The sequence below is a fragment of the Daucus carota genome, chromosome 4, assembly GCF_001625215.2.
Source record: "Daucus carota subsp. sativus chromosome 4, DH1 v3.0, whole genome shotgun sequence".
Classification (NCBI taxonomy): Eukaryota; Viridiplantae; Streptophyta; class Magnoliopsida; order Apiales; family Apiaceae; genus Daucus; species Daucus carota.
The window spans coordinates 41,441,867-41,468,932 of NC_030384.2; the positions used below are offsets into that span (position 1 = coordinate 41,441,867).

General features: G+C 34.1%; 1 protein-coding gene and 1 pseudogene across 2 annotated transcripts; both read right to left on the reverse strand.

Annotated features, from left to right (window-relative positions):
* Nucleotides 1-200: 200 nt before the first annotated feature.
* On the reverse strand, nucleotides 201-6,953 carry LOC108218421 (uncharacterized). 2 transcript variants are annotated; one of them, XM_064092391.1, is made up of 4 exons: nucleotides 6,720-6,953; nucleotides 5,396-5,767; nucleotides 968-5,309; nucleotides 201-661 (listed from the first exon to the last, which is right to left on the reverse strand). In XM_064092391.1, the coding sequence occupies exons 1-3, from the start codon at nucleotides 6,804-6,806 to the stop codon at nucleotides 1,005-1,007; spliced, it is 4,764 nt and encodes a 1,587-aa protein (XP_063948461.1). In that variant the 5' UTR covers nucleotides 6,807-6,953; the 3' UTR covers nucleotides 201-661; nucleotides 968-1,004. The 2 variants fall into 2 exon arrangements, with proteins under 2 accessions (XP_063948461.1, XP_063948462.1); XM_064092392.1 differs by having other exon boundaries at nucleotides 201-672.
* A 1,842-nt stretch (nucleotides 6,954-8,795) lies between these two features.
* LOC108215696 (uncharacterized) lies at nucleotides 8,796-22,550 on the reverse strand (annotated as a pseudogene).
* Between the last annotated feature and the right edge of the window lie 4,516 nt (nucleotides 22,551-27,066).

Here is a 27,066-nt window from a genome sequence, read left to right on the forward strand (position 1 = left end):
ATAGAAGCCGGCATTTGCAATACTATCAATAGTCCACTCTAAGATCCTAATATCCAACTTCTTGCTCCTACCAGCAAACTTTCTATAATCAATGCCTACATGTTGACATAGCTTCATATTAGTAGCATACAAGTTGGAATAGAATCAGGCTACAAATGTCATCTAGACTTCTTTTCTTCCTGACATGAGCTACAGGCACATAAACATAACATCAACAGGCACCTATGAATGCACTTTATCATCAACATTTTCATCTATGTTTTAGAAAGAACCAAAATTTGAAAGTCAGCACTAGTCTAACAACTATGTATATGACAAATGGTAGAAAGCAAAGAACAATCCACATACAGAACCAGCATCTGCCTCGGCAGTTTTATAACCCAGTCCTCTTTTAAATTGAAAGAAATGAACAATGAGGATGTGATTGTGAGAATTGGCGCAATACATACATGTCAAAATCTCTTTTCCCCTAGTTCTGGACGGAGCACATGCCTTTTAAGTTAAATATCTACACAGGTTCTGCCAACATTGCAATGCTTGTTGAGATGGAGCAGTCTCGAACACAAGAGCTCTAGTGAACCTAACACATATAGTGTGTCCCGCACAACCCTCCAATGAAATTTTAAACGAGAACTTCAAGAGTCCCGTACCTAGATCCAACCTGCACAACAACTATTAAGTAGCATCAGAATTCATAACAGAAAGCCTGGTAAGTATCAAAGAAAATAAAAAACCTGCGTGTTTCAATAGCCTCGTTCTCACATTTCATAATATAATTAATAATAAGGAGACCTAGGTAAATTTATCAATTGACAGATACAAGCAAATATGCCCGCCCACTATTGGCCCAATTCTAGAAAATTACCTATATGCATGCATGAGTCATCAGAAAAAAACATCAAATTAACTCTTCTTCCCAAGGGAATGAGTGCAACCTATACAATACAAAAAACAGAAATGTTCTCACCAGCATTTGAAGGCTTCATGCATATTACTAACACGTCCTACTGCCATGGAGGATGTTTGTGGTTAATCCTATCTCCGTCGAATCCCCCATCTGGCTCCTTTCTTTTAACCATCCCTCCTGCCATTTGTTGATACATCTTCAACTGCTCATCTGGTAATGCCTGTGAAGCAGTAAGAGGAAGCTGCCTCAATGCCGAAGGCAACCTTTCCTCTCTCCTGTCCAGTTCTGTAACTCCAGGCCCTGCATTTAGATCAAAACCCTGGCTACCCCATTTTTTACTTTCCGGGACATTACTAGTACTGCCAGGAATGCTCATCACGAAGGGTCGGGAATAATGTGTAGACCCCATGCCCGTAGGTCTCATCACCTGTGGGGGGATAGCAGGTAGGTAATGTGGGCCACCAGATGATGATTCTGTGAATGGTGTTGAAACCCCAGAATACGAATTGGATGACAAGGGAAAATTGGTCTCGAATGGGAATAATCCAGGATACTGAAATGGGATATTTGGTGTGTAGCCAACTGCAGGAGATGATGACAGGACCGGACCCCTATAAAGTTCAGGATTGAATGAAGTGTTTCCAGGTGGAAGCATAATTCCCTGTGAATTTGCTGAAGGGTGAGTGAGATAGTTTTGATCACCTCTACCAGGAAGAATAGGAGGCATTGCTAAGGGAGAGTATGAGACTCCAGGAGGAATCCAGGCAAAATTTCCAAGTTCCATGTTATTCATTCTGACAGGAGGAACTGATGAAGCAAAGGGAATACTGTTTTTAGCATGCGGTGCAGCTTCATAACCCCCTTCATCGGGACCAGGTCCATTGTTCAAATCAAAGTCCCTCGATGTGCTCGACTCAGCACCATATAAAGATGGCCCTACAGGCCTCTTTGGCATTTCCATTCTACAGCTGCTAACTGAGAAGTGACCAATATCCGGACTATCATCACATATGTTCAAATCAAGATTAAAACCAGCGCCAATATGTTCACTGCGTCTAGTTTCTGAGGAAGTTGCAACAGATTTTTGAGGAGCCACTTCCTCCATAGCTCTCTGATCTGGTATGTTCAAGTCAAAGTCCAACAGCGGGCGACTTTGTTTAGTCGCGGAGCTCCCAACTAAAGGAACACTAACTGTACATGGGGGATTGTCCTGGTTCTTTCTAGGTTCAGCAGGTCGAAATGCACTGGTAGCGGCAGAACCCCTCCAGCCCAGTTCACCCTTTAACCTCAATGGATTTTCTGGGGGGACAAATGGACCTTTAGCAGCAGAAGCAACGGTAACAGAAGGACGACCTTCAGCCAATGAGATGGGAACTGGTAAAGTGAAAGGTAAAGGAATTGATGATACATTTCCAGAATCTGGCAATTTATCAAGATCCCCAGAAATTCCATCGTCGATGGGAAGACCTTCATTCAGATCAAAGTCCACCTTTACAGTCGATTCTGACACAGAAGCAGTAACAGTAGAAATATCAGGAATGTAAGTGAATTCTTCGGCTACGTCCGACTTGCTACCACTAGACTTGATCAGTTCCTTGGATTCCTGAACAGGTAGTGCAGTAGTCTTAGTAGGAGATCCACTAAGATGCAAATTATTAAGATCTTTCTTTTCTGAAATTCCATGAGAATTTTCACTCATCTGGTGAACAGTTAATGAGCTTAAACCAGGGGTTTGGTCCTCACTTTGCTTTGTCTGTAATGGTAAATTGATTTCACCATCCTTTGCAGCTTCTGGCTCCCTCTTTCCAACTGTACTAGATAAACCTGGCAATTCCGTATCTTCCATTTTTCCACGCATACCAGACAACTTTACATTTCTTTTGTCTTCGTCGCACCTATGGGAAGATGAGCAAGATGGTGATTCTTCATTAGCTTTGACCTCCAAGTTCTTAAGTGTGGCTGCACTATCATGTGGCACAGGTACCCCATTCACCTCAATAGTTTCATTAGATATATCAGTTCCCACTTCGGGTTTCGAGCTCGAGGCATTAACATCTCTTGCCCGGGTGTTAGTCGGCTTCCGTGGTTCCTGAAACTGGTCAACTTCATCAGAAGCTGCATTAACCTTTTTCTTGACATTTTCAGAAGACATGGCTGCAGTGTCTTCTTGGACAGGTTCATGCGGCCTTTCATGAGATTTTGGAACAGGTCCATTGCAAGCTTTTAATGCTGCGCCACGACCCGCATTCTTTTCTTCACAGCGGAACAAAGCTGTTCTGCTGTCAGTGGACAACTTCTTTTCCATGTTCACATCAGTGCATTTTGCACTAGGATTTGAATGCGAAGAATTTTTAGAACTACCATGACCTATAATAGCACCATTTGACACTTCTCTGCGGTGATCTTCATTTTGATCCCTATCTTCATCAGTATGCCGCAATCTCATACCCTCCCCTGAACAAGATTCTTCAGGCAATGAAGACTTTTTACCAGAAGATCCAGAAGGTGAGACATTAGATCTAGATATCTCTCCAGCTGCAACACTGGCAAGCAAATTCATTCCAATATCATCCCCAACCGATGCATTTACATTTGCTTCAGAAACCTTTACACAACTATCAACCAGTGCATTCATGGAACTGAACAAAGCCTCGTAGGATTTCCCTGATTTTGCTGCACTCCTCGAAGGAGAATGAGCATCTTTAGGTGTTTCTGTCAATTTGTCAGAGCATTCTCCACCTCTGCTCAGTTCATCAGAATTTAGACCACCAGATGACATGTTGGCATCTTCGTAGATGGGCAATCCATCTTTTTGCTGATTTGTGTCCACAGCCACATTCATAGAACCATTCCTTTGAAAAGTACCAATTTTTCCTTTTACTTTCCCGTCATTTTCTACACGCTCCTCAACTTGCATCGATGGAGAACCCTTACCAGAGGTAGCAGAAACGTCTTCCGCAGACCCACCACTAGCACTACATGCAGGACTGCGAGCAGTGTTTGGCAACCGAACAATGAGCCTCCTGCTGTTACCATTGTCCACATGGGGTGCATCAGGTGTTCTTTCAGATGTTAATCTGGTAGGAGATAACTTTTCAGAAGACAAACTCCTAAGTTCAGAACTCATCTTTCCAATACTAGTTTCCTTTTGAGTCCCTTGGACAGCTGTTCCATCGTTACAATTGTTTGGCTTCCGATTGCGTGAAACACCACTAGACGTCCTATTAACACCAATTGATACACAAGTTGAGCTCCTTGCTTCTTCCCTGCAAGAGATTGTTTTTCCATATTCACTTGAACAGGACTGACTATTGTTTTGGGACTGGCTAGAACTATTGCTTTTGTCCTCTTTAATGGTTGTAAGAGGGGCATCAGAAGAACCTGCACCAGCCAATGCCACAGTACTCAAATCCTTAGTACCAGCAACTTCTGATGCAGTCACTGATGGTGACTGTTTAGCTGTGCCAGGAGAACCAACAGACAACTTCTCACTAATGCCAAGCTTAGCAGATGGGATTTTAGAAGCACCAGTTTGTACACTGGAATTTGTAACACCAGGCTCAGTCGGTTCTCCATTTCGACGACCAACAACATTAGAAACTTCAGAATTCAAGGATTTAGTTGGCCAAGAACCACCACGACTTGAGCCAGACTTTGCATCGATCATATTCATTTCAGCTTCAACTCTTTTCTTCCATGTGTCAACCAAACTCCTGGCTTTTTTCTGTATCTCAGAATTCCTATTAGTACGTAAATGATTCACAGATTTCCCAATGTTACATGTTTGGAGTGCATGAAGGTTTACTGGTAGTTTATCTAGTGCTCGGAGCAATGACAAGAGAAATTCGTCAACAGATTTATCACCTTCTTTCGGACTACTGTTATCACCAAGTTTACCCTTGTGAGCCTGCTGGAGCCAATCATCCAACACGGGCAAACCCCTGAGCTGAACAAACCTAGTAAGACAATCAAATCTATCCGTTACAGCTATTACATTTGCCAGTATGATTCGACAAGCTAAATCTAGCTTTTTCATTGAACTGTCAGGTTGCATGAGTTGCACCAATTTATCAACCCCTTCAAAATCTGTGAGGCCTCCTCTATCTGTTATCTTAGCAATCTCAAGCTTTAAAATCTGATCTGGTCGAAGCTGACCAGAATCCGCATCGTCTGCTTTGCAAGTACGCTCACGTTTCACAGAATCAGATCCTTGAACAAGTAGCTCTCTTTTCTTCCCTTTAGCCTGAGAATGATAAGAGGATGAACTGTTTGGAGCACTATCTGAACTAGGCTTAACTTGTGGACCATTTAATGCTTTCGGAGAACGACCTCCTGGCTGTGCAGCTGCATACATATCTATGTTTGTCTTGTCTAAGAGTTGATCTACTTCTTTCTGGCGTTCCTGAGTCAAATAAGAATAGCCTTACAGTCACATGAACAACAATCATGCATGTAAAACACAAAAACCTAATTGAATTATATACTTACCTTAACATAATCTCTGTCGCTAAACCACCGTAAACACTTTGCTTCAGTATCATACACTCGTCTACACACAATTGAGGATAACCCTGAAGGAAGCTCAACACCTTTACGAAGAAATGCAACCTTATACAGATGGAGTAATGATGCAGCAGGTATCTCAGCTTTGTTAAAAGAGTAAAACACCTCGTTGGGTGCTGCTTCAAGCGGAAGACCTTTTACAAGCTTTACGTCAGCAGGCCGATAAAGCCAACTAACAGACAACCTCAAACCTTCTTCTTTGCTTGTAATTAATCTATGGATCATTCCAAGAAATGGGGCCGAATCTTTGGGTGCCTTAAAAACAGCACAATCGCCAACAGATATCTTGATTCCATCCTGGAAGATGTCAAAGTTACAGTAAGTTAAAAATATGGACCAACACACACACACACACACACACACACAACCTCCACATAGAATAATCTCCAATTTATTTACAAGAAATGATCCGAAGTGGGGTCGTCATTTTAGACAAGAATTACCTCCAAAATGCAATTCAGGCTACATGTTTAAATGCCCGCATGCAGAAACTATACCTTTGTATATTAAGATTAAGTATATACTACTTATATACATATACTCCTGAAATTGTTTGTCTCAAAACGACAAGAATAGCATCACAACAAAAAAAAACTCTCTACAATAATGCTTAAAGGAGAAAAAATCACTGACACAATAAATGACATTTCAACTATCACGAAGTATAAAACAAAACGTGTGTCATGTGTATCGCCTTCCAAGAAAATCAAAGTCTTTGAATTGAGACATACGATTTGCTCAACATATCAATCTTATAGATTATAATTTGTTTCACGTGCAATTTTGTAAAGTAAATATTAATTAAGTGCTAAACAGAAATTTTTGATTTAGTTTCCGATTTCACCTGAACTTGTTTCACATATCCTAGGAGTAGTAATTTGAGGTATATATTGCCATGTAAATTAGAAAGTTATCTGAATTAATCCATAACAGCAACTAGTGACCAAAACAGAATAAAGTCATAACACTTGAATTACGCTTTTGGACGATGTGTATCTGTAACTGAATAGAGATCAACTTGATGAATTCAATAACTCTACATATACGAATCAAACAAATTCAGTAATTTCATACACAAAAATCATATCAAAATATTTAGGGGAAATCTCCGTACAAAAGAACAAAAAAAGAGACCAAGAGAAGACATAAAATTATATAACCAACCAAAAACCCACAGACATAAATACACAATCACACACAAAAACAAACAATAGAAATGGAGCGCCCAATAATAATGAAAAGGCTGGACCTTTGTGAAAGAATCAGCAGTAACTGGAGCAAATTCTTCGGAATGACCTCCTCCGGTCGGCGTGGTGGAAACGGAGACCGGCAACATGTGCCGGCAGTGAGAATAATTTAAACTGAAGTTCCAGCCCTAAAAAAAGCATCAATTAGCACTGATCTACCATGACTCGATATCAAAACCCTAGCTTCTCTTCATAATTCGTCAATTGGAGCTGTTGCAAAACCCTAGATCGATGAAAATATCTACGAAACAACAGAAATCCCCAAATTTTCGAGCGAAAAAATCGGAGAATCAGAGAGGCTAGGGCTTAGGTGTAACCGGAGAATAATTCGATTAAATTATAAGATCTAGATATATGTATAGAAGAGAGATGATCGGAGAAAACGATATTCAGAGATTTCAGGGCACCGGGTATTTCGCAGAGAGAGAGAAGATAGAGAGAGAGACAGAGAGAGAGAGAGAGAGAGAGAGAGAGATGAAACTACGCGAAACGGCGAAATAAGCTCGCTCTCCTGCTGAGGAAGTCTTAAAATGAAATCCAATTTCGGTACTACTCAGATAACGTCATTATTACGTTCTTTTTATAATCCCCTTCTCTCTTCCAACTCCGGAATATACATTTTTCGGTCATTCGAAATTTAATTATACCAGCAAATCTCGTTATTATGATAAATATTCCCTTTCTGTAAATAATATTCATGTCTCCATAACGGTTTTGATTTTGATCTTCTTGATTGTAAAATTTGATCAGTACCAAAGATGTCAGTGATATGGTTACATAGATAAATTAGTTATATCAAATTATCAATATTTTCAAAAATATTTGATTTGTATCGAAAAAAGTCATTCTTCATTATCGTGAAAGAGATATTCTAGAAATGATGAGCTTCCAAGATAAGGGACGGATTCGATTGAAATTTTAAAAGATTATTTTCATTCATTAAAAATCGAAAAGTATTCAATTGAGATTTTTTTAAAATTTAATAAAATATTGGAATATTCAAAAGAGATTTTAAATTATGCTATAAAATCTGAAGATATTCAATCAGGATTTTAAATCCAATGATTTTCAATTAAAATTATTTATTATTTATTACAATCTTAAAATCTGATTGATTTTTTTAGATTTCATAAAATGTTGGAAAAACTTTTCAAATCAAATCTACACCATTTCTTATATCAAATTTTTTCGAAAAAGTTTCACAAAATTCCTCCCAAAAATACATCTCTTTTCACAAATTTAAAGCTTTAAAATCAAATATGTATTCCATTACTGACCTTGTTTGCACCAAATTCTTAAATTCTTCCGGTGTGTCTACACCATTTCTTCCATCAAATCTTTTCAACAAAACTTCACAAATTATCCCCTAAAATATATCAGCTCTAAAACCAAATATCTCATTTACCTTCAAGATACATTTCTACCGACTTACATTTATAAGAATCACTTACCCGTGGATCCTCTCCCTCACCAACTTTCCCGCTTTTAGAATCACAACACTAAAGTAGAAGATTTTGTAATTACAAATGAGTATAGTTTGAAAATCACTTCAGAATTTGTTCAAGACCACATATACAAAGTAAATTTGTTTCTGACACAAAAATACCACAAAGAAAAACCTGTATATAATAATTATTATTTTTCCAAGGAAAAGTACTATAACAAATTTTGTAAATATAGGAATAGCTTTTTTGTATATAAAATTATAAAAATATTACGAGTGCCATAATTAGTATGCATATATTTAAAAAGAGGTTTAGTTTATATATTTGTTATCATTTCTTGTATATATTTGTGTGTATTTCAAAAGAGGTTTAATTTATTTTCTTTGAGTAGAGCTTAAAAGCTCATAGCTAATATTCATTCTCAAATAGAAGGGAACAAACTCTAAGACCTGGAATTAGCAGGGATAAGACTTCAAACTATCCCACCACGTTCAAAAGAGATTTGAATTAATTTCACCCTCATTATTACATTATCAACAGAACCAGATTGATTAAGTGAATTAAAAAGATGATTAATTAGCTTCGAAATAGCTCAATCAAACATATAACAATGTAGAAAATTAAAAAAATAACTTGTTCAGACTTTAGGCAGTTCTATTTGTTTAGGAAAAGTCTTCAACCTGTTGCCATCACGAATTCACTATTTCCCTCAGTAATGCTAAACAACCTTTATAGAATCCCATTATATAACTGTTAAATATTTACCTACATACTATCTTTATCTTCCAAGTTCATTATACAAAGCTAGCTGAGGCAGTACTTAACTAGAACCACTAATACACATACAATATTCGCAAACACCATTGTCACTTGGATCCTGTCAGCAAAAACAAACAAAAGGGATGTGCTACTTTTATGCATTATAAACCCTATTTCCGCTCACATTCTTCTTGAATTTCACCCTCTGCAAAGATAAGGCACAATGATATGTAAGATCGTAAAACTAAACTAGTTTGCTCAAGAGCCCAAAAGTCATTACCTGGGAGATAAACAGCAAGATTGGCTTAAGCATCAGCTTCCGGGTTCCACTCCTTCACAAAACAACATGTATAAGGGGATAGTTTACAACCTATAGCATAAAAGTTCACGGTGTATGAGTTTGACTCATGACTGGGAAGTTACTGAATTAACTGTAACACATTGTCAGTTTCTTGTTCTTGTTTATATTCATGTATTAAAATTTTCTACTGAAAGCTCTTACTAACTATTACTAAGCCTTAAGCATCCGACAGTGTAATGTATGTATATGCTTCAATTAAAGCAGGTACGCTCTTCCATCAACTTATCTCTGGTAACTAAATATGCTACGACGTATCATTTTGTACTGCAAGATAAGTAAAAAGTGCTTCCCTGCATATACCCTTTCAACATGATCTCAAACCATGTAAATTTGTCTTTGAACTCCTTAGCCACCTTGCATAAGACAGCCATGTTCTGGTTTTTGGTTTTCCACAGACCCTGAATCTGCAAAGTTCATTTTGCCGCCGAAGAGAGTAAAAACCAAATATAATTACAATGAACAGATACATATTGTATCAGTATATTAGCAGCTGACCACAACCAAAATGCCCAACATTAAGATATATAGCAACTGCAGATGCAATTGATTATAAGAATTAGATAGTGGATTATGTCAACTACACAAAGTGGAAGGAGAAATAACTCATTTTACAATATTGTAATGAGATATAATAGAAGAAGTCTTTCAGCTTTTAATAAAATAGTATGGATACACTAAGTAAAGAATAAAACAATGTAAAAATATAATTTATTTTCTAGTTGTAAGTAATTGAACCCGAAATATATTTAAAGGGTCCTGGTTTGGCCATTTTATGTCGGGAACTCTTATCTAACATATTGTTTTTTCACCGCCTGATTAAGATATGAACAATTATGACTATATAAATGTTTATTATGGGCTGTTCTTATTAAGTGTGGGGTACTTGTATACAAGTGAACTTGACCACATCACTATCTATGAAGATCAACTGAACGATCCTATCAAGTCTACATCAAAAGGTAAAGCGGGATGCACGACTCTCTAGTTCGACACTATACAATAACGACAGCCAAAAGATATGCAGAGGTCAAAAGTAGTACCCGAGATACACCTATACTAGTAGTGTCATCCCGCAAAAGAGCAACCTGTACCATAGAGAAGTGGCAAATCAGCGTCCAAATAGCTCAGACACCCGACGCTTAAACTCCGCCCTAGCCCGCTCGACAAAAGCCGCAACAAGAGCGGGCTAGGGCGGAGTTTAAGCGTCGGGTGTCTGAGCTATTTGGACGCTGATTTGCCACTTCTCTATGGTACAGGTTGCTCTTTTGCGGGATGACACTACTAGTATAGGTGTATCTCGGGTACTACTTTTGACCTCTGCATATCTTTTGGCTGTCGTTATTGTATAGTGTCGAACTAGAGAGTCGTGCATCCTCTTTAGCTTTTGATGTAGACTTGATAGTATCGATCATTTGATCTTCCTAATAGATAGTGATGTGGTCAAGTTCTCTTGTATATTTCTTGATATGCCAAAAATGATGAACATGTTACGATTAGTTATGATGATAGATCAGTGATGATCAGATTAGATGCAGATGGTTAGGTACTCTTTTGTACACAAACCTTGTATCTTTACGATGATCACTGGTATTGTTGGATGGTTATTTTACTGCACTATTGACATGTTTATTGCTTGTACCTTTTAAGCTATTGCTTGTATTCATATTGTTCACATGTAACTTTGAGTTATAACTTTCTTTTTCCAAGACCTGTAAATAGTCAAACATTTTCCTTAATAAAAAAAAAGAAAAAAAAGGAAGAAAGAAGACGAAGAAAACTTGAACTATTTTCTTAAAATTAACCCGAAAACCTAAAACTACAAACTTTTTTTTGAACTACAGTAAAAACTATATAAATTAATAATATCGGGACCGAAGAAATTTATTAATTTATCGATAAATTAATAATTATTAATTCAAAGAGTTTTTAACCGATTATAGTGTACATACCAAACAAAAAGACAAATTAGTCCATGCCTCTTGGAATTACATTGCAGCGAATCTTGGGACTTAACCTAAATTAATAACTATTGTGTTCATATGTACTGGAAATCAATAATCACTTTTAAAGTATTGTACAGTATATGTAAACAAGAGGAATAAATATGCTCAATGTACAGCATTTTTAAGCAAATTTCTATGAATTATTAATTTATGATTTTCTTGGGACCGAAAATTATAAAGGAATCTCTCGAAAAGTTATTATCTTATTATTTTATTGAGTTTTTCAATTTTTTACATTGGCCCAAGTCGGGACCGGACAAATTTATTATTTCAGAGAGTTTATTAATTTACCGAGTATTGATTTAAAGAGTTTCTACTGTAGTAAGATTTCATTGATTCACCCTAAAATCCTGTTTTTATAAACAAAACTTTTGACAAACCTTTACCATTCGATTGTACATCACTATGAGAAATTACTTTGTGATAAATATATTATTTGTTCTTTCTAAACCCGTGACTCTGCTTTAACCAAGATAAATTTTGAATTATACTGTTACTATTTTTGGAGTTACTTTTTGTAGAAACAAGATGGATCATGAGTCAAATAAAAGCCCAGTGCAAAAAAATTCTTCCAGAACAACCCGAAGAATCACCACAAGGTCCACCTCCCGGATTTGAAAATGTCAATCCCCACATGATGCAAATGTTCATTAACTTTCTTCAACAAAAAGCTCAAAATAATCCAAATAACCCCAATCAAACCTCAACCAGTCAACCCCCTAAACCCGAGGTCACTTTCAAAGTTTTCAAATCTATCCAACCCTGAGTTCAAAGGGACCACGGATCTTATCGAGGCTATGACCTGGTTAAAAGAGATTGAAAAAGCTTTTGAAATCGTGGGTGCGGGAGAAGATAAAAAGACTTTGTTTGCAACCTATATGTTGAAAGGGAAGCCAATTATTGGTGGGACGCAAAAAGGGATCTGCAAGGGACTAATGTTATAACTTGGGAAACGTTTACTAAGCTATTTTTAGAGAAGTATTTCCCTAAATACCTCGAAAACCAAATGGAACTTAAATTTCTACAGTTCAAGGCTTCAAGCAAAGGAACCTATCTGTGGCTGATTATGAAGCCAAATTTACTGAACTTGCGAGGTTTGTGTCGCATTCTGTCGACACCGATGAGAAGAGACTGTAACGACCGCAATCTCACAAGTACGTATAACTACAATTTATTAAATCTATCTGTAAAGTTGCGCTAGATATCATGATTTATAGTTAGGATACGAGTATAAATTAATAGATTTCTTGATTATATATATTAATTTTGGAGTTTATGTTCTCGCGACTAAAATGAAATTACTGCATAGAGCTCGCTAAATTTAAAAGACGAATATTTAGATCGATAATTAGTAACTACGGGGAATTAACACGAAAAGATGTGTATGATAATAAAATATGATATAAATTATTAATTAATAGGGAGTGGTATTATTAGTTTTTAATAATAATAAATATATATAATCAATAGGACTTGGGTTTATAAATAAATAACTCTTAGGTCCTTAACAACAAACATTACTAAAGATTGCTTATAAAAAGGCTTAAAGCGAAACTCAAGCCTTTTATTATCAAAGCAATACTGAGCGAAACCAGGAGTGTTGAAGATCTAGCAGCTGGGGATATTAAGGAGGAAAGAATTAAAACTAGCCTAAAATCAAGGTAAACACTTATCTTTCCATTCTTTAAATAGGTTTCATTCAATGATTAAATTGTATTGTACTATAGTAGTATATCTATTCTTTAACAAAGACAACTTTCTTCGCAACGAGAGTGCACCCATCATTCAGGTCGACTTATGATTTCCTCAAATCTTTAAACATTATTTTATTTCAGATCAACTTCATTTGAGAATTGTGTTCCTATTCTTGAGCTGTTACGAGAATTGTTGATTTAAGATTTCTCTGAATCAATGATCATTTATTAATCATTGTAGCTTAATTTCAAGCCCTAGTTTTGATTCTTTCTTACTGCCGATATTTTACTCTTTCTATATATCCTCTCTTGAAATTGATTATTCACATCAGACATGTTCAAGTAATCAGATTTCGATTCATTATTTCTATTCTGATTGACATCTCGACTTCGAATGTTTGACTTCTCTCAAATCTGAGAAATTTCAATTCGAAATTATAAAGGTGCAATTGTTCGCAGCTGAAGAAAGAGTGAGAAGTTGTTGAGAAGAAAAGGGTATCGTTGTCCTCTGGGAAAGGTTCTGGTATACTAGTCAACACGAATGATTTGCATTCGTGGTGGAGAAGAGAAAGAACAGTGTCCCTGTGTGGGAAGAATTTAAGGGTTAAAAATTATAACCCTTTTGCTAGCAACGTGTGGATGTGTAGTGGCGCCAATCAACAGTCGTGATCAAGCTGCGAGGGCGACACAGGGTGGTACTCGCTCAATGGCGGTGATCGAGCCTTGTGTGGGACCACTGGGTTGGAGACCAGTAAATGATGGTTTTTTTTATAAATTCTATGTGTGTTTAATTGCAGCACTTCTTTTGAATCTGCTTAAATTCTTTTTTGGATTATTTTGTGTTGCTTTATAAGTTGTTAGTGGACTTGATGAGCATTCAATTGCTCATACTTGCAATTCTTTATCTCTATTAAAACTGAACATGGCACGATTAAGGACAACTCGGAAGCGTACAACAGCAAGGGCAAGGCGTAAAGTGGTGGCAAGACGAAGGACGCGAAGACTCGATCCCGTAATGAGAATGTTTTTAATAATTATAGTAGTTTGTACTTTTGGACTTATCGTTGTAATAATTTGCTAACTGTGTGGAAGTGTAATATCGTCCCTGGACTTGCGGGGCGAGTTATGTAATATAAGACAAGTTTGCCAAGGTTATGTGACGACCCAAGTCCGGATAGAAAGGATTTGGGGGAGTTACAATAAACTAATTAGATTAGTGTTGATTGAGTCTTGACATTTTCTTTAGACTATCTTGTGCTACACATTTTTACCAAAACATAAGAGAGTGAAAAGAGAGATAGATGATTTTGTTTTGGCGGCTAGTACAATCCTCATTCATCGTCGATCATTGATGTTCATGCTATTCGTGTGGATACCGACAGAGGAGGGACATGTCCAAGAACTTTAATTGTCATCCTTCCGTTAAAATTTCATAAGGTGTTTACTCTTATCTCAGAATAAAGTCTAGTAGTTTTGCATTGATCCGGTTTCGATTTTGTCATTAACCATGTTTGCTGCTAAAAACCCTTCGATCACCTATTAAAATTTATAGATAGAAACAATTTTGGTATTTATGCTTTTAGTAATATTATATATATACTCGGCTTAACTGAAACTAGGGGTGGCAATATTGGACCCGACCCGACAACCCGACACGAATTCGACCCGCAAAATACGAATTCGGGTTGGGGGTTTTCGGGTTCGGGTCGAATTCGGGTTGACCCAAAATCAACCCAGAAAAAACGGGTCATTTTCGGGTTGAATTCGGGTTACCCGAAATTGACCCGAAATTACCCGAAAATTAATATATAATATAAATATTATATATATTTATATTATTTATATTATTTTTATAAAATTTATTAGTTAAATATAATATTAAATTATTTAATTTAATAAAACTTAATTTATTTCGATTAAAATAATATTTATTTATTATTTAAAAAATATTTTTATTAATAAATATTAATTTTCGGGTCGGGTTCGGGTTACCCACGGGTAGTGCGGGTCGGGTTGGGTATTCTGACCCATTAAAATTTCGGGTCGGGTTCGGGTTGGGTAAATTTTTTGACCCGCGACTGTCAACCCGACCCGAACCCGACCCGAAACCCGAAATTGCCAGCCCTAACTGAAACCAATCAACTAGTGCCTTAGGTGGAGACCCATCGAATCGACTTGACTTAACGCCGTGACAACCATGGACATATACATTTCCCTTGCACAAGGATTGTAATTTTCCATTTTGCGAATCATTTCATAATTGACACTCTTCCACACTTTGTGGTTTTTGATCGGAGTTCATAATAATTACATACATATCATTAATCACAATACTCCCACGATCCAATCATGATTAATGATATGTATGTATGTAATTGTGGTTTATGATTGGAGTTTTGTAATTAATGATATGTATGTAATATTATTATGAACTCCAATCATAAACCACAAAATGTGGAAGAGTGTCAATAATGAAACGATTCGCATAATGGAAAATTACAATCTTTGTGCAGTCATTACAATGACACCCCGTGGACTTCTTCAAAATATTGGCCAAAGGATTTTGACACACAAGACAAGTCAAGAAACCTCCCCGGCCTAACCCATAAGGCAATATTCATCTTCTCGTGTTGAGACACCTCCCCAAGTTCAGCATAACTTTTTCTTTACAAACTAAACCCTATTAATAGCCATGTATGTATTCCTACATATCGATTATTTCATTAATAACTCTAAACATTTTTAGTCAGATATCTCCCTGCAACACATGCTCATGAAAGGGGCAATTGATTTATAATAAAGAGTAAATATTACTATTTCGTCCCACCCAATTCTTTACATTGAGGTTGGGTATGTAGGTAAAGAAAAATGTATAACTAGTGTGAAAAAGGAAGAAAAGTGGGTGAAGTGGGAGAACTAATTATAATATAATTAATAGATCATAAAAAATGGATGAAAATAGCGGGTGAAAGTAGTTTTTATATTATAAAAATTTATTATTTTTAGAAAATTTTGAAATGTAAAGAATTGAGGACATCCCCAAAAGAAAAAAGTAAAGAAATGGAGGGAACGCAGGAGTATTTTATTGTGTAATTGTAAAAAAATCAATCCTGAGAACTTTAGAAATATAAGGGATGAAAATAAATTTGTTACCGGAAGGGCACCACTAAAAGGGTCTTTCAGTTTAGATAAGAGTATAAGCTGCAAGAAATTGAATTTCTTCCGGGGGTGAAACAAAATTTGGTAGTATAAAAAAAAGGGTTTCAAATTCTAATAATGAATATAAAGGTATTGTCTATATTAAATTTGCAAGATTATAAAATTATGGCTATCATGGTAGTTTTGTATTTCTTAAATATTTCCATATATTCAAAAATTATTCTTATATTAGTTTTGCATAAATTAAGATCTTATATTACCTTATAAAATAATATGTAACTGGACTATGTCACATTAATATATTTATGAATTATTATATCAATTTTATTTTTATTGAATTAAGAAACATTTTACCGTACACAGTATGTGCTTGCTTTTTGTTTATGTAAGAAATTGTATAACATAACATACCCAGGTTAATACATGCCAAATACTAAACACCACAGTAAAAAAATAGGGTGAAACCAAAAATATATAGGTTTCAGGGGTGAAACCAGGATTGGTTTAACAAGATACCACTGAAAACTGGTTGTGGCTTTCAATAAAGAGTTGACTTTCGAAGCTCATATTCTATTTACAACATAATGCAAGTGTAAGAGAAGATATGGGTTAAAATTTGAATTATGATTTAAGTTGAGCCAACGATAATAATGAGTAAATTACTAAATTCATGGTGAGTGAAGAAAGAAAGATAAACCAAGGGAGTATAGCTAACCTCCATAGAAACAAGTTTAGAACCTCCTTTCACACTTATATGTGTAATCCTCTTCTGCAGAGCTACCTTCAATCCTAAATCAGAGATCGCTATTCTGCAACATTATTAGTTGCAATGCCCAAACCTTCACGGAGCCGATAAACCTGTGAAAATATATATCAGACACCGTCACATTATACAAGAGAAGCATAAATGCCAATCAGCAGCATACCAGGCTTCCATTTGCAGCACGCAAAACAACTCCAGCACCAGCTTGCCCAGGATTTCCCTTTGATGCACCATCAAACTCTAGAATGAAGGTCTGGAAAATAAGAAGATTAAAATTCAACTACACCAAACTATTATAGGCTTTGTAATTTTAGTAGAAAATAATTTAGATTGGATGAAGAAATTATCTATTAGTATGTTAGATTGATAAAACACAAACAAAAACAAAATGTCCACACCTTTGTGAACTGACAACTCCATCCACCAAATATACCATCAATTGATATTTTGTGCTAACACGACACGACTAAATACTTTCTCTTCCTTATATAACAGCCAGTCTTCTGCCTAGAATTATAGAATAAATTTATATAAAAAAATTACTCTTTCCATATCCACGTCATATGGAATCACCTAATCACTATATGTACGATTGTAACAAATTTCTAACATGAAAATTTTTTACTTGGCTAAAGATGAGCTTAACCAGATACTCAGGATACCTGTATCAGAGGGTGCATACCTGCATGTACTACATATCTCCGTGTTATCAGACTTACTTGATACTTAGACCTATTTGTGCAGGTTAAATTTTGTGTATATTTGTTACTTGTTGAAGAACATCCCAAGTTAATTTTCTTTTTTTGTTTGTGGCGCCAATTTCTGTAATTAACTATTTGCGTTCAAGATGCCTTCATTACAGTAACAACTCAGCACAAGAAACTCCATGCTCGATCCCATCATTAGACGTGTCAAAGGTTCAGAAAATCAGTAATTTTGCGATAAAATTTTCAATCTTCATATCCTTGATTTAAGGCTGGTACACAATTTGTGTGAGCTACCATATATAAAGGAAAAAAATAATGAGCAACAAACAGTAGCGAGATTTATTATATAGATTTTGAAAGGAAAAAACAGCATTATTGACTCTTTACAGCCAAAATATGGAACATGGAGTTAGCTTAAGTATGTTTAAAAACACTGTCATAAACCACTCTACAGAGCAAGGTCCAGGGAACATGTACTCATCTGCATGATAAGAGACTGGGAACTGGTCAGACTACTTACACAATAAGAAGAAACTTTTGGAACAGCCATGGCATTCTCTCTTCTAGGTTGATTTTGTCGAGGGCTTGAGAATGGATTTGATCCCCCCGAACCATGCTAAAAAATAAATATATAAAAAGAAGGCAAAAGACAAGTTCTGGAGAGAACCGTAAATCTCCCCGGCTAAATTCATATAAATTCCAGGGTTCATGATTCTTAAAATAGCATTGAGACAATTTATTATGCACAACAGAAATATATATAAGATAAAAAAATTTAAAATAAATGCAACCTTAATCTTGATTCTTGACTACTAGCATGACAATGTGTATGATGATGTGGGGTGATTTATTGGTTAAAACCTAAACAGAGAATGCTAAAAGAAGTCATTGCAAAGTTGAGATAACTTGCAATTTCTTTGAAAATATGCTTATTGGAAATGTGAGAACTTGAACATATTATACATATATTATAATAGAACAATTCAACGGTTCATATATATCTCATATCTCAATACAATTCCTAGGGCCTTCTCCAGAGTTGATAGCCAGATAATTATTATATATAGTACACTTGTGCAAGAAATGACTCTCAGTTTAAACACATGTTGGCATTAAATATATCATGTCTTCTTTCCTTGGTCCAAAACAATTTATGAATGCTTTGGATGTTAGAAAACGTTATGTGGTATAGACTTTCACAATAAAGACAAGGAATAGGAAAGGAAAGAATTTCATTATTACATGTGTTTACAAACATCTTCCCATTTTGGGTAATACTTTGTAATATGATAATATTTGCACAAAAAAGGAAGACCGTAAAATTTATACATAATCATTACACTCCCTTTACCTGAGTCATTTCTCTTTCCTACTTTTTCTTACACTGCTCAAAAATCAGCCCCTGTGACTATGACTATGACTATGACATCATCAGATCCATCAATACACTTAGATAGCAAGGTTTAAGCTGGTACAGAAAAGGTTGGCTTCTAAATTTTCTTATCAAGTGCCATAAAAAATTAATCTGTCTAACCGAATTTTTAAAAAAAGATTTGACTCAAACTTTACAGATCAAAATCTAATCGTCTAAAGTTGAAAAAACTTACGTAAAAAGAAGCAAAGAACATATTAAAAATCAGTACTAGATTTTCTAGATCAGATGACATTCAAGTAATCCTACCACCTGCCTACCATTTTGTGTTTGAATGAGTTTTCCCATTCGTTAATTATACATCTTCCATACACCACACAGTCGAGGATTTGAAATGACCACAACATGGAGAAATGAAAAAACGAAAGGCACAGACAAGATCCGAAGGAGCTAATGTGTAAATAAATATGTTAAAGACCAAGTAAGCAGTCTCCCAAATAAGGTTCCTTTTGGGATTGCTGTTCAAAATAGCGGTGCTAAAAGAAAAGATGCTGGCGGGAAGTGTTATAAAAATCACATGAGTGTTTGGTAATTTTTTTAATATTTGCATGTCTTGCAATAATATTTTTGGTATGATTTGAAATTAAAATGTAGATGCTTCCTGCAACAGCTGAAAAGCACCTTGTTCCAAAAACATGGGGGAACCTACTTTCTCTAACAGCAACTTTAAGGCCAAAAGCTCTGTTTTTTTAAATTTTGCCACACTTTTTTACCTACTTATTGGTAAAAAAAACTGCTGAAGGTGTTTGCAACAACTATACCAAACAGAGCCTAAGCAATCATGCAGGACATGAAGCATTTGGCAAACATGTTCCTTTCATTAAGCCCTTAAACTAATTCCTGCCATACCCTCATATCTTGTTTGGTTTGTAAGAAAGGGGTCTACAGAGTTCAAATTCTTCCTTTGCTACTTTGCAAACATAGGGTAATATAGTAAAATTGAACATAAATGCATAGTTTCTGCAACAAAAATCTTCATTAAAGGCGCTGCAAAACAAAGAATACTTCATATAAATCAGAATAGAAGAACATGCTTTACAAAAATCAGTCTCAAGCAGCTATATGTGTTGTAGTGTATGTTTTAAACATTATTAGATTTTACAACCACTAGTCTACCTGCAGCCTCTTTTCTGAAGAATATATCCGCACTGCTTTCTCTTTATCGCTAGCTGGTTCCTGAAAATAATCAACATTTACAAGTTGCACGAGCTACTCCTTAAAATATAAGCCTTAAATAATTTAATCATGGCAAGGAATAATACTTGACTAGAGCCTTAAATAATTTAATCATAGCAACGATTAATACTTGACTAGATTAGTTGACGCATAATAAATATAAAAAAGAGAAAAATCCTGAGACACAAACAGATACACCAATACCAGAAACCAGAACCAGACTACGAGTGTTAATAGAGAGCCTGATCACATCCGGAGGAGACGGATGATGGCATCCGTGAGGAGGGCATAGTTAATAAGCATGAAATGCGCAAGAGGCTACCAAGAGGTTAAGTGCAAAATCAAGAAGAAACACACTCGATAGATATAAATTGATGTGTATATCTAATTATATAAAATAAATATTAACATTTAAAAGAAAAGATTATTGGTGGACACAAACAAGAAACTGGTACTCTCTTTTCAACAAACACAATTTATTTTCATAACAATAACGGAAGCTTACATACAATTGACACTAAATTGGCTTCACTCAGTAAACATCTACATTTTTTGAATAATTTTTCACTCTTCTTGTAGTTGGAATGTTATAATACTTGTTCATAGAGGGGGAAGGGTGTGTTTCATGATCCTATATAGTTAGGAATTCGTTTCTGGAGTGATATCTAGTACTTTCCGTATCTGCTCTTATTATTGCAATGTAATTTTATGGTGTTCTATGCCATGTTTGTACAAGTACGATTCCCAAACAGATGACTATCCTACTATTCGCACCAGCTTTTTCTTTTAATGCCCTTTTGCATCTGCTTAAAATTCTCATGATTCTCAGCATCTTTTGTAACTTTTCAAAAAAAACAATCACACGTTAGAGGTAGTCACGAAAAAAACTTCTCTACTCAAAGGAGCAAAATTATGCTCACATCTCACCTTTCAGACCTTAAGTCCGAGTAAGATGTTTGGTTTTCCTTTATTGACTCTTGGAGTCTTGGTCCATCTGAGAATCAAATTTGATGAGAAAGTGGAACAAGAGACAAGACTAAACTTCAAGTAAAAATAATGCAAGTGACATCTATCTGATAAAAAAGAAGAGACGAACATAGAACAAATAGAATTCTTAAGCAAGCGTTGCAGATAATGAGATAAAGGAGTGTCCGCAGGCTCAGCCTTGCAGATACAATAGTAATTACCTGAAAAGGGAACACAGCAAGCGGGCCAAAAAGATCAGTTTTCACACTGGAGGTGCCAATGGAACAAATAGAATTCTTAAGCCCACGTGAATTCAGGAATGCCTCAGTCTCTTTGGGAAGAGAATATCCTTTGAACACAGTAATAGAAGGATCATACATCTAAGCAATCAAGAATAAGTATAATATAAGCAAGCATGCACTTTTAAGAGTCATCATTATACTAGTTACAGAACATATAAGAAGATTATGGGGCCGTTTGGGTGAGCTTAAAATAAATGTTTCTTGCTTAAAATAAAAAAGTGGAGTAAAAGTTAGAAGCAAGTTAAGACTTATAAGTGATTAAAGTGTTTGGGAAATAAGCAGAAACCCTGAAACAAAAGCTAGCATTCAAAAGCTAGCATTCCTAGCTTTTTATAAGTGTTTCTTGACTTTTTACACAAACGGTATAAATAAGTGATTTTAACTTATAAACCAGAAGTCCGGCTTTTAAGCCGGAAACAAACACCCCCTATATATTCCACTGACCTAGACAGTTAATTAGTTTACTCTGAGTCGATTTAACAAACTAAATAAACAAATTGAAGGAATATCCCGTTAATATTCATGCCCTTATCATTCCATAATTGAAGGCGATCACAGGCATTAGGCTCTTAGGAGTGACAAAGAACATATATACACACAACATAAATAGAATAAAAGTGTATAATTACGCACGAGAAGGGCTTGAACGTCAGAAGAATTGTCGTATAGACCCACGATGTCCCCCTTCCTCACAACATAAAAGGCGTCTTCTTCATCACCCATTGGTTGATTAATTCAAGCTCTTGCTGCACAAAATCAAAGGAAATCTTCAACAAACAATGTGCAGTTGAAATTAATCTTCCTTCATCAAGAAAGATTTAAAGGAAGGAAGTTTACCTTGTATGAATTCTTCAAGTATGGTGGGTAGGTGGTGAAAAAAGAAGAGTAAAAAGTGTTTAGGGTTTAATGGCGGGAAAGTGAACAAGAAGAGACAGGGAAGACGAGGGTGGGGGAGTGATTGATGAAGGAGATGATTAGGGTCGGATCGGGTCGTGGTGCACCAGCGAGGACGGATAACCAGCAGAATCAATTTTCAAATTTGATTTGCTTTCCACTAATAGAATTGATACGAATATAATTTTATCATAACCACTGGGGGCGAGCAAGAATTCTCCAAACCGATTTAAACCGGCCGATCCAAAGCGTCCAAACCGATTTTTATGATTTATTAACGGTTTGATTTGGTTACGGTTTGAAATTTAAAAAACCGAATTTTTTCGGTTTGGTTTCGGTTTTTACCTCTAATCCGACCGATATAACCAAACCGAACCGAATATATATATTGAAATAATAATATACATGTGTGAATAATAAATTGATAATAAAATTATATTCTACAAAATATGTGAAAAATAAAACATAAAAAACTATTATTATATTTTATTAAAGAATATTGATATACTAATTTGTATGTATTATTTTTTTGTTTTTTTAATAAAAGTATAAGAATTACATTTTTATCATCTTTCTCCCTCTCCTTATATTTTACAAGCTCTTATAATTTAATATCTTTTTTAAAATATAATTAAAATCTAATATACAAATTCATAATATATTTTAAACTTTCAATTCTTGTTTTGCAATTTCAAGTTTAATTTTGTCGTTGAATTTGTTATATTGATAAAAAAACGGTTTTAACCGAAACCAATCCGAACCAAACCATTTTAAATGGACCGGTTCGGTTCGGTTTTTTTACTTAACGGTTTGGTTTCGGATTGAAATTTTGGAAAACCGATAATTTCGGTTTGGTTCGGTTTGGACCCTCAAAACCGTCCAAACCGACCAATGCTCACCCCTAATAACCACGGATTGTTTCCCGTATGATATATGTTTTATTTTATATATTACTAGCCTTTAACCCGTGCGAAGCACGGACGGGTATATAGTTCGTAATTTATTATTTAAAATTTAAATTTTTACATCATTTTATTAATATTTTAGTATTAATGGATTGAATTTTAATTAAATTATATTATTCAACTAACTATATTTTCTCTCAATTACTTAAAAATGGGCAAACCCTAATATATATATATATATATATATATATATATATATATATAGGGTTGCACTCCACACAGAACATCTTAAAAAAAGAACAACACAAAACACTATCATAACACTTCATTTTTCATAAATAATGATTTGTTAAGGTTATAATTACATAGTTAAGTAGTAATTAAACTTGATATATGAATTCTAACATCCAAACTCATCCAAATTATTAATATGAAATATTATAGAATCCAGACTAGAATCAAGAATAGAATCCAGAATAGAATCATATAGATATATCTTTTGCACGATTATTTTACATAGAATCATGTTATTTTTAATTTATATTTATTGTTAAACATGGTGGATACTGTTTTTATTCATAATAAAACGTTAATCACCTTAAAATTTGAATTTAATTCAAGGTTTTGATGAGATTCTACATTTGATTCTAAAGTGTTCTGTGTTGTTCTTTTTTTAAGAGTGTTCTGTTTTGAGTAATGGCATATATATATATATATATAGAGAGAGAGAGAGTAAGGTTCGAGGGAGAACCTTACTATCAAGAGAACTGAGAGATCTAATAACAACCGTAGATATATCCTAATATTATAATGATTTAAAACCCATAAATTTAATGGCATTATTGTAATAATCATGTATATGCTGGGTAAATGGCTTTCTATTTTGGACATGATCAGCAAAGAATCTTTTAAACATGGAAATTTGAATCACATTTAATTGCATACAAATCAATCACAATAAAATTTTAAAAGGAAAGATTATGCAATATACTCATTATTTAGATATATAGAAACACATATAATACAAAACATAATCTTATCTTCTACAATCACAGACGTAGAACAACTTAGTTGCAGAATTCCATGATGGAGAACAGCGAGAAAATTACAAGGTTTGTATTCTATCTTATTAATGTTTAGTGAGTGTTTTAATCGATTCTGTTAACTAATCTCTTGGCAAACAATGAATTTAGCACTAACTACGATTTTTTGTTTTTATGCTGCAGTGTAAACTGATTTCGTTATGTGATGTATTTCGGGTTTGTCAAATGACCAAAAAGAACGGATTACGCAGACAGTGTTTAATTCGGTGGTTGTGTTTAATTTGAAGGAATACCCTTATCATGTGATGAACTTCGTGGTTAAGTGAAGACGATTGATGTGCTGGTGCACAAGAAACAACAGCATGCGAACATCATTGATCTAGATTCTTTAAAGAATCATCACCCTGCTTGATTTCTAAACCCACACCAAAGACAACCCCGTCCCCTGTTTTCTGTCAATTTTCGTTCGATGGTTACCGAGTTGTTTGAGCAGTGCGTTTTCTTTTGATTTTTTTCAGTCCTGATGCCGAGTCGTTTTTCTGAGTTGGGGTTCGATTTTGTGTCCTGCGTACCAAGTCATAGCTGTCTTTGCATTCCTTTGCAAGTTTATGAGTCTGAGTTTGTTTAGTTTTGTATTAGTGGATCATTGCAAAAATTCAAAGTTGATATAACTGAAGCAACAACAGCATGCCAACATGTTCATATCTTGATTCCCTATGGACGGCAACAACTTATATGATGGAAAGAAAATTCAAAGTCTTGATTTATTGCTGGAAAGCAGAAGAAAATTGCTATTATGCCGGGCAATCACGGAACTCATGCTGCTAAACCAAGCCAAAAGAATAGTTAGAGGATTTGAATTGGCTGTTCACTGGACTCAAGAAAATTATAAGAATGATTATGTCATTGTACTTTGTACACGATGAAAATGGTAGAACTTGTTCTTAATGACATTTTCTAAGAAATCTTTTTTACAAATGTTACTTGCATATGATACAGTTCTGAAGTTCTCACAAACAACTTCAACAATATTTTAATTATAATAAATTTAAAATACTAAAATTTATATTATAGAATATTAATCTAATAGGTGTTCTGTTATCTAATAAGCCATATTTGTCACACACAAAACCCCAACCAATTACAACCATTATTTTAGTCAAAATAATATCAAGGTTCTGCTAGATGTTCTTACTATTTTATTAATATATTTTTAATTATTCGAAAATAAAATTTCCTAAAATTCTACAAGATGTTCTGATATACATTTTGAAATAATCTACATATTAAAATAATATTCTATTAATAATTTATGAATATTTCGTTAATATTTCATTATGTGTATTTTTAGACACAAAGTTGAATGTCATGATTTCATTTTGTGTTTTATTAGATATTATATTGAAGAATATTTGTGTTAAGAGTATATATTTAATCAATATTAAGGATAATTTAACCATGATTCATTTAACTATTCTAATAAAAATATATTAAAAAAGATTCCTTTATGCATTTTAAAAGACATTAGTGTTCCTCTGTAAAAGACTTCAATTTTTAGTATAGATTGTAGATTTTTTTTATCAAGATTCCATTATATGTTTTATTAGATTAAAGATGATTTGTGTAAATAGAATGTAATTATTCCATATGAGTGAGCATTTAAATGTGATTCTTTTAACTATTCTTACAAAAGTCAAGTGAATTTCTATATATATTTAAAAATATTTTAACTGTTTAAATATTATTACTCTAGTAATAGTATGCAATATCTTTGATAAGATTCAATTATGTGTTTTCATAGCACACTTAAAGAGAATTGAGAATTTTAAATTACATTAAAGATTATTTTAGAGAACTTTTTTTTTACTAAGGATTTTAGAGAACTTAGTTGAATTTTAATATCAATTATATTCTCTTAAGGAGTCTACTTGATTACCACCGTACTTATAATTTTTATCTATAAAAGAAAAGTTGTGGAAACAAATTACTAACTAATTTCTCATTACTAAAATGAAATATAATAAATTAAGATTTTCATTTATTTAAAACACTTAAAAGAATCTCCCGACAAATAATATTTCTCAAACAAATATTTGTGTATTTATTTTAATACACATATATATTCTCTCAAATGTTTTAAATAATTTAATTTTACTACAGTTATACTTCTTTTATAGATTCTTCTAATTACTGTCATATCTATCTTTTTAAAATTAAATATTAATATAATTATATTCTCCTAAAGAATATACTAATTTCCATCATATTTATCTTTTTATCTGTAAAAGAAAAGTTGTGGAATCTAATTACTAACTAGTTTCCCATTATTAAAATAAAATATAATAAATTACAATTTTCATTTATTTAAAACACTTAAGAGAATCTCCCAACAAATAATATTTTTATAATAAATACTTTGTATTTTATTTGAATACACAAATATATTGTCTAAATTGCTTCAAATAATTGAATTTTACCATAACTATATTCCTTCAAAAAAATCTACTAATTAAATTCATATTTATCTTTCTAAATAATTGAATTTTAATAAAATTATATTTTCGTACGGAATCTATTAATTACCGTCATATTTATATTTTTTATCAGTAAAAGAAAAGTTGTGGGATCTAATTACTAAGTAATTTCTCATTATTAAAATATAAAATAATAAATTAATATTTTTATTTATTTCAATATTTAGTTGAATTACTACATATTATAATATACTAAGATTCTATAT

What these genes read in the sequence shown, in the direction of transcription:
- LOC108218421 (XM_064092391.1), bottom strand. Translation starts at nt 6,806, where the DNA reads ATGTTGCCGGTCTCCGTTTCCACCACGCCGACCGGAGGAGGTCATTCC. An exon ending in CTGCTGATTCTTTCACAAAG is followed by an intron (nt 5,768 to 6,719) that starts GTCCAGCCTTTT and finishes GACATCTTCCAG; the next exon opens with GATGGAATCAAGATATCTGT. An exon ending in GCGACAGAGATTATGTTAAG is followed by an intron (nt 5,310 to 5,395) that starts GTAAGTATATAA and finishes TATTTGACTCAG; the next exon opens with GAACGCCAGAAAGAAGTAGA.